We start from the raw sequence: 9,270 nt of genomic DNA on the forward strand, positions 1-9,270 counted from the left end.
TCTGCTGGCCAGCACTTTCTGACTGCAACACCTTCCCTCGCCTGCTCTGTGGTTTCTCACACATTCTTTCTCTCCCTGTGGATAACTTCAGCTTCTAGAGTCAGGGGGAGGAACACAGATCCTGAGACTACATTTTTAAAATCTCTTCTCTCGCTTCTTACAAAGGCTCAGAAAGTAAACAATAAAAGATAACACCAGGACAAGAAGAGTTTACAGCCGGGGTAAAAACATCGTTTTCCCGAATCATTTCTTGCTGCCTAGTGAGCCCATCACTCACCGACAGGCAGTAAAGCTCTGCGCATACCGCATAACAGAGGCGCTCATAATAGGCAGGCCAGCGGTGGGGCTCTTGCGAGGGCAAAGTTTCAGACTTTTATCTCCTACCTTCAACCTTAGTTTTACTTTTCTAATCTCCCTAGATTATTTTCCGAAAATAAGAGGCATGTACTTTCTCACCTGGTAATCTCTTGCTGCAGCTGTAAAACCGAAGGCACATAAAACACCACTCCAAAGTAGATGGTAGGTTCCAGTGCGTATTTATCCAGCTGCTTCTTCAGGGGTTTTTCTAAATCCACCCAGCGGCGCTGATTCTGCTTATTGAAGTACCACAGGCTGAAGTAAGTGACCTGGAAAGACAGAAGCTCGCTGAAGGAAACAGGAGTAATGCACAGCGGGCTTTTGGCGACTTTAGTCCCACTAACCCACGACCGACCGGGGACAGAGCGGCAGCTCTTCTGCTACTTCTGCTCAGAAAGGGACAACAGCAGACCCAAAGGGGGAAAAGGCAGGATCCACCTCTAACTCTATACAGTACTTGTGTTCAGAAAACAAAGGTTAAGCAACAAAGCAACTGCACAGCCTTTCTTTTTTTTCTTTCCGTGTCTTTTGCGGTACTGGCAATGGCAGCCAGGCCCTCAAGCATGCCAGGCAAGCACTCTACCACTGAGTAATATTCCCAGCCATGTATCTTTTCTTGACTCTGAAAAAAATGTATTACTCATCTGAGTGTAGTGAGTGCTACACAATTTACAATAGATTTTTGTTTAAAAATCACTTATTTATTTGGTACAGGGTGTCGCTACACTGCTCAGACTCACAGTGATCCTCCTGCTTCCGCCTTCCCAGCACTGGGATTACAGGCATGCGCCACCACGCCCAGTTTTGGCGGCTGGCAGGAATGGCACAGGAGGCGGCATCAGGGATCAAACCCAGGTCCACACACTAGCCAGGCAGGTGCTTCAGACCACCCAGCTATCTCCCCAGCCCTATTAACAAGAACAAAAAATACTGAAACTATTGTTATTAGTTTTTCAATTACCAAAACACAAATACATTGTAACTAATTTTTTGAAAGAAAAAGCCAGGCACAGTAGCACATAACCATAATCCTAGCATTCTGGGAGGCTGCTGCAGAAGAGCTTCTAGTTCAAGGTCAGCCTGGACAACAGAGCAAGTTCAAAGCCAGCCTGGAACACAGTGAGACCGTGTCTCAACCCCCGTCTACCCACGCTGTCCTACCCAGCCGAATTCTGCCCAACAGGGCCAACTCAACTTTACTCTTGAATTTAGCTTCTATAAATAGATTATTTAATGGAAATGTTATAAATTCTACTTAACATAGATGAAATCCAACTCTTCTTCGTTCCCAGAAAATCATTAGATACAAATTTAGAGTATAATGTTTCAAATTACAGTTTAATGTAGACAATGAATATTGAATTAAGAGAATGTAGAATTGTCTTTCTCTCTCTCTCACACACACACACACAGAGCTATACTTAATGAAGAATAATGTCTTATTCTTTTTTTTTTTTTTTTTTTGCGGAACTGGGGATTGAACTCAGACCCTTGCGCTTGCCAGGGAAGCGCTTATTCCACTGAGCCATCTCTCCAGCCCCAATGATGTCTTACTCTGAGGTTTTAAAAAAAGCCTAGAATTAGTTGCCATAAAGAAAATCAATAATGGCACAGGGCCTATTCCAGTCAAAGGTATTAAAGCCCGAAAGAGTTGAAATGGAGCCGGGTGTGGTGGCACATACCATACACCCAGCACTCTGGGGAGCGGAGGCAGCAGGATCTCAAGTTCAACCCTCATGGCTTACTGAGACCCAGTTTCAAAATAAAAAGTGTAAAAAGTTCTGGGGACATAGTTCCATATGAAAATCTAGTTCACTCTTCAGGATCAGCAAGGTGTGTATGTGTGTACACATATGACAGAGAGACAGACAGACACAGACAGCACCTGGTACCATGGCACATGTCTATAATCCTGCACTGAGAAACACTGAGGCCAGAGGGTTGCAAGTTTGAATTCCACCTGTACAACGTGGCAAAACCCTGTCTCAAAATTTTTTAAAAAGGGACCGGGGAGATAACTCAGGAGAATAAGCACTTGCCTGGCAAGCACAAGATCCTGAGTTCAATCCCCGGTACCATTAAAAAAAAAAAAAAAGTAAAGTTGAAGTGGCAGCCTCAATCCAAGGCTAATCTTTGCCTCAGAATCAACTTACAGATCAAGCCCACGAGAGAATCACTGCCCTGCTGTTGTGGACTCCACAGCACCACTGCCTGCCTCACTCTGCAATGACAGACATGCTGCACATCCACACTGCGGAAAGGCAGCCACTACAGCCGCAGGCGGCTAGTAAGCCTCTGAAATGCAGCGGATGCCACCAAAGACCTACATTTCTACTGTTGTTCAATTTAAATTCATTTAAATCAAATAGCTGCTGTTGTAGCTGCACTGGCTAGTAGAATTTTGGAGAATAATAAAGCAAATAATAATCAGTCCATCTCCTTGCCCTGTAAGCCTCATTCAAATAAAAAAATGAAGTTTTAGGGCTGGAGGAGATAGCTCGGCAGTCTAAGCACCTGCCTGGCAAGTGCAAGGGCCTGGGTTCGATCTCTGGTAGTACATGCCACGCCGGCCACGCACCAAGCCAGCCACAGAAACCGGGTGCAGTGGCTCACGCCTATAATCCCAGCCCTGGGAAGGCTGAGACAAGAGGATCATTACGAGTCTGAGCTGCGTAGTGAGACCCTGTGCCAAATAAATAAATAATAATAAACTGAAGTTTTAATTTGAAGGAAAAAGATTGCACAAGCCTGACTTCAATATTAATTTTTATTTTATAACATTTTACAAGGGAATAATTAGACCTTTACTATTAGTCTATCAAATAAATTCAAGAGAACTGTCCATTCCTTGCATATCTGCCAACTCCTACAATATACAAGAAATATTTGGTTGAATGATGAAAACAATGATTATTACCTAGCTTCTTAGTTGCTGGCCATGCCATCACCTATGAATAGAATATTCTGCACATTTACTATGTCCCAAGTTCTATGCCAGGAACTGAAGAGGCACTGCAGGTCAAATCACCACCACTACCTTTGGAGTGGATATTCCCACAGGTATTTCCAAATACTGTGCCAGGACCACCTCTCCCAGAATTACCTAGAGAGCTTTCTGGGCCAGAAGAAGCAATTAAATTCCCAGCAATTCTTGGGCGATTAAAGTTTGAAAAGCATTCCATATACCATAGCACGCTGCCCCTCCGACACTGCACAGGAGAAAGTTCTATGTAACACTCGTGCTAGTGTTACATGTGGCTCACACCTGTAACCTGGCACTTAGGAACATGTGGCAGGAGGATCGTTAATTCCTTTTTTTTTTTTTTTGGTGCAGGGTCTCACTATGCAGCTCGGACCACTAGTGATCCTCCTGATTTCTGCCTCCCTAGTGCTGGGATTAGAAGCATGCGCCACCATGCCCAGACTCCATCGCCAGCTCAGTGCGCCCGGGAGCGGGGCTGGTGGGGCATGCAGTGCCAAGGATCGAACCCTGGGCCCTGTGCTTACCTAAGCAAGCTTAGTCTGCTGAGCTATATCGCCAGCCCTGTGAATTCCACGCTGGCATGGGCTACAGGCAGTTCAAGGCCAACCTGGGCTACATACAGATCGTATTAAAAACTATGCTTGAAAAGGTGTATGGATATCAAATATTTGAACATTCAAACATATTTTACTAAAGTCTAAGTCCTGGTATGAATTATTTTCTGATGCTCTAATTCATTATAAAATGAACTGCATATTAGTCATATGGATAGAAATGTATTACACTTAAGGGAAGCAAATATTATTGTTTCATTATAGAAAAATACAAGTTACAGAACACAAACATTGAGCTTACTATCAAGAGTTTAATACTTAACTGTCAGAGTTCTCAACTGGATTTCCAGTAGGCACTTACTAGCTGCGAACTGCAGAACAGTCAGCTCAACTCCATTTTCTCAAGCATGAAATAAGGCAGTACTTCCCTCTCAACTTCGTATGAGGGGAGGGAGCACTGAGAGGGGCGAGAGCTGAGCAGCAGAGAAAGAGCTTCACTGAGCACTGCCATCCAGACCCTGGAATACAGCAGCGCAAGAAAACAGGAAGAGAGAGCGTCCCCTGGACCCAGGAAGATCTGAGGCATGAACTGAAGCCCATGGAAACAGTGAAGAGAGAAACTTCAGTGAAAAATGAGAAGTCCTGTCTCATTCTCCCACAGTGAGACAGGACTCTCTGTGCCAGAGGAGTGGTTCAAACATGCAGACACACAGTGACTGATGGTGACCGTAGGGGCCTCCACACAGAGACACAGAGGTGGAGGGGAGCAGTGGACGTGAGGGGCTACACTAGCTGGCGGTGAATGCTGGGGCCTCAGTCGTCCCACACAGGACAGCCATCGGCTGGGAGCCATCTTGGAGAGGGGCGACAGAGCTCAGAGCGGCTGCAGGCTCCTCCCAGCTGTGCTCAGGCCCCAGGAAGGTGAGCTGAGGACTGCAGGCCGAAGGCGTCGGGGCTGGGCAAGAAGGCGTCGGGGCTGGGCAAGAAGGCACAGGCTCACTGAGATTAGCCACTACTCCACCAAAAAGCCACTGCTAGCTTGCTGGGACAGATCAGCACAGGTGAGGACTCGGTCTCCACACGCCTTCTACCTCTGACAGCAGAGACATTTTCCCTCTTTCTCTCTTGTTTTCATTGTGGTGGTGGTGGTGGTTTTGTTTTTATTCTTCTTTTGTTTGTTTTACCTTCTCTCCTTCTCTGATCTTTTTCATGAGTGTGAACATGGTTTGATGCTTCTTTCTTTTTCTTCTTTATTTTAAGGAAAGGTCTACAGGGTGTTCAGGGTCTCATGCTAGATCGGACTTGTAGTGATTCCTGTTTACAGCCTCCTAAGAACTGGGATTACAGGCGTGCGCCACCACACCCAGTCTCAATTGCCATCTCAGTGCACTCTAGGGGCGGGGCCAGCATGGCAGTCCCGGGGATCGAACCCCGGCCCCTGCACCTGCTTGCAGGCACTTTAATCCACTGAGCTATTTGGCCAGCTCTTGATGCCTCTTTATGGTTCGCGTTTTGTTCTTTTTCTCTCTTCCTCCTCCCTCCCTCTACCTTTCTGCACCAGTTTCCCAAAGTAGCATGATCCTCCTTTGCCCTCCAGCCTTACTTATTTCTTCCTGTTCTCCAATTCTTTATTTTCTCCCTAACTTCTTTTAAATTTTAATCCCTGAGGGAAACATGGACATATTAAGGACTTTTATAATTTTCTGATTTGTTTTGAGATTTTGTTACATAACCACAAATCTAGTTTAGATGGTTAAAGGTGGCAAATCAATGGTTATCTCAGTTTGTTATTTGTTAGGCTGTGTTTGATACTATTGTTATTGTTGATGGTACCACCTTTGCCAAAAGTGCCATAACTGTTCTGAACAGCTATTCTTTCTGGTATTTCAAGAATGAGATCCAGTAGGGTGACAGAAAACACTGGAGCACAGTGCCAAAGAAACAAGAACTGAGTCACTAAACAGGCAGCCATTTCTCATCGCCAACAAATTAAAGATGTAGAATCTTGTCAGGAATATCATACTCAAGATTCCAGAAAACGAACACAAGAATAGAATCATAAAAGCTGTTAGGGAAAAGAAACAAATCACCTCCAAAGGAAAGCCCATCAGAATCACAGCTAACTTCTCAACACAAACACTCAATCAAGGAGAGCCTAGAGTACAGTTTTTCAAGTTCTAATGGACAACAACCTACAACCCAAACTGATGTACCCCACAAAAATATCTTTCGAAACTGTTCAAGACATAAGATACATCCATGACAAAGAACATTTGTAGAAATTTATGACCACCAAACGAGAACACCAAAAATATTATGAAGGATATTCTACAAGAGATAATAAGGACTACAACTTCTTCATGAACCCCAAGAACCCCAACAGAAGGAATCTACCGGGCAAGGCAAAAAATTAAGTGGGGAGGTAGGGGGAAGGGTGAGCCAACTAAAGGAAAATAACATGACAAGGATAAGTATACATGAAGATACATAAGTATCCTTATACAAGGATAAGTATGACCATCAATGTTAATGATCTTAATTCACCAATCAATGGACATAGATTGGCAGAATGGAACAAGAAGCAAGATCCAACAATATGCTCCATACAAAAAACACATTTGGGGCCGGGGAGATAGCTCAGTAGAATAAGTGCTTCCCTGGCAAGCACAAGGGCCTGAGTTCAAACCCTGGTTCCGCAAAGAAAAAAACAAAAAACAAACAAAAAAAACACACACACACACACATTTAACTCAAAAGGAAATTCATAGACTGAAAGTCAAAGGATAGAAAAAAATATTCCATGCAACAGGAACACAGAAAAAAGCTGGGTAACTATTCTATTTGCAGACAAAGTGAATTTCAAGCCAAGATTGATTAAGAGAAAAAGAAGGTCACTACATCATTGTAAAGAGAACAATCCAAAAGGAAGAGATAACAATCATAAATATATATTCAACAAACACCAGTGCACCTAACCACATAAAACAAATATTAATGGGCAAGAAAAATCAAATAAACACTAATATAATTGTATTGGAGGATCGCAATACCCCACTGTCACAAAAAGACAGATAAACTAGGCAAAAAAAATCAACAATCAAATATTAGAACTGAACCAAACTTATGAATGTATGGACTTAGTAGATACCTATAGTGTTCCACACCACAATATTACAATATACATTCTTCTCAGCTTCACACAGGATATTCTCCAAAGACCGTAAACTAGCTCACAGAACATGCTTAAGGAAATGTAAAGGAATTGAAATTATTCTTATCCTACGCATATGATCAGATCGTAATGCAATGAAATTGGAAATCAATGGCAAATGAAACTGCAAGAACTTTTCATGAACACATGGAAACCTAAACACCACCCTCCTGAACAACCAATGGATTACAGATGAAGTTAAAAAAAAATTAAACAGTTTCTACAATTAAATGATAAAGACAATACAACATATGGGAATCATGTAACATAATGAAAACAGTCCTAAGAGGGAAATTTAGAACAGTGAATACCCATTTCAGGAAAAGAGGAAGCACAAATAAACAATTTAATGGCAAACCTTAAATGTCTAGGAAAAGACAGGCTAAGCCAAAATCTTGTACAAGGGAAGAAATTACAAGGACTAGAGCAGAAATTAAAGCATTGGAGTGAAAAAAAAAAAAAAAATACAAAGAATCAATGAATCAAACAGTTGGTTCTTTGAAAGATTAAATAAAATCAACAAATCCTATCCAACCTTATCAGAAAAAGGAAGGAAAAGACTCAAATTGACGCAATTAGGAATGAAAAGGGTGAAATTACAATGAACCCTGTAGATCATTCATACCTACTCTGAAAACTTAAATGGAAAATACACCTGCCTGGCAAGCATAAAGTCCTGAATTCAAGCCCTGGTACCGCAAAGAAAAAAAAAAAAAAAAGAAGAAGAAGAAAAGAAAATGCAAAAGAAATGAACACATTCCTGGATACACATGAACTACCAAAGCTGAATCAAGATATAAAAATCCTAAATGAGCTCAATCAATCAAAATGAAAATGTAATTAAAAACCTACCAATAAAGAAAAGCCCAGACCCTGACATACTCATTCACTGCTGAATTCTACAAGAAATTTAGAGAAAACCTAAAACTTCTCAAACTCCTAATGAAATTAAAGATATCCCTTGCTCTTGGGTAGGAAGACCCAATATAGTGAAAATAGCCATACTTCCAAAACTGCAATACAAATTTAATGCAATTCCAATCAAAATTCTAACATCATATCTCACAGAATTTGAAAAAACAATCCTAAAATTCATTTGAAACCAGAAGTGACATAAAATAGCAAAGGCAACTCTGGGCAACAAAGGCAAGGTAGGGGCATCACAATTCCTGACTTGAAATTATACTACAAAGTTACTGTGATAAAAACAGCATGGTACTGGCAGGGGGGGGGAGAGTGCGAGGGGGAGAGACCTGAAGATTAATGGAACAGATTAGAAGATGCCGAAATAACTCCAGACATACTCAGCCACCCTATCTTTCACAAAGGTGCCAGACACATTTAGCCTCTTTCATAAATGGTGCTGGAAAAACTGACTCTGCACATAATGAAGATTAAAACTGGATCCATATCTTCCACCATGCACTAACCTAAATTCAAAATGAATCAAAGATAAATATTTGGGCTGGGGAGATGGCTCAGTAGAATGTGCACTTGCCTGGCAAGTGCAAGGGCATGAGTTTAATCCCTGGTTCTGCCAAATAAAAAACAAAGATAAATATTAAAAGAGAAACATTAAGGGCCAGCAAGATAACACAGTGGACTAAGTGCCTACTTAGGCAAGCACCGGGACCAGGATTCAATCCACAGTCCCACATGCCACACAGGCCCTGCCCCCGGGGGGCACTGAGCCAGCAAATGAGTCCAGGCATGGTAGTGCACGCTTTTAATCCCAGCACTGGGGAGGCTGAAAACAGGAGGATATCGCTTCTCGGCCTTTTGGCTAAGATCAAGTGTGAAAACAGGAGGATCACTACAAGTCTGAGCTATGTAATGATACTCTGTACCAAATACATTAATGAAAAAAAAGAAAAACATTAAATCTGCTAGATGATAAAACGGCTAAAACTCTTGAAAGCACTGGTATAGGCAAAGACTTTATGAATAAAATCCTGATCCCACAGGAACTATCTTTTTTTTTTTTTTTTTTTTTGTGGTACCAGAAATTTAACTCAGAACCTTGAGCTTGTCACAGGAATATTCCAAAGAATAACTGGGATCTTATCTCATTAAAAAGCTTTTGCACAGCAAGAGGAACCACCAACAGAGTGAAGAGACAACCACAATATGAAAAAAAAAATGTTTCCCAGCTGTTCCTCAGACAG

General features: G+C 42.0%; 1 protein-coding gene across 2 annotated transcripts in view; it reads right to left on the reverse strand.

Moving 5' to 3' along the window:
- Window positions 1-9,270, reverse strand: part of Ptpn21 (protein tyrosine phosphatase, non-receptor type 21) — a 77,604-nt gene that overhangs the window by 47,528 nt on the left and 20,806 nt on the right. For both annotated transcript variants that reach the window (XM_004635113.2, XM_023719614.1), the window contains exon 3: window positions 457-626. In XM_004635113.2, coding sequence (XP_004635170.1) covers window positions 457-626 — 170 coding nt within the window. The remainder of the gene's footprint in view (window positions 1-456; window positions 627-9,270) is intronic.

Source organism: Octodon degus, unplaced genomic scaffold (assembly GCF_000260255.1).
Source record: "Octodon degus isolate 3935 unplaced genomic scaffold, OctDeg1.0 scaffold00070, whole genome shotgun sequence".
Lineage (NCBI taxonomy): Eukaryota > Metazoa > Chordata > Mammalia > Rodentia > Octodontidae > Octodon > Octodon degus.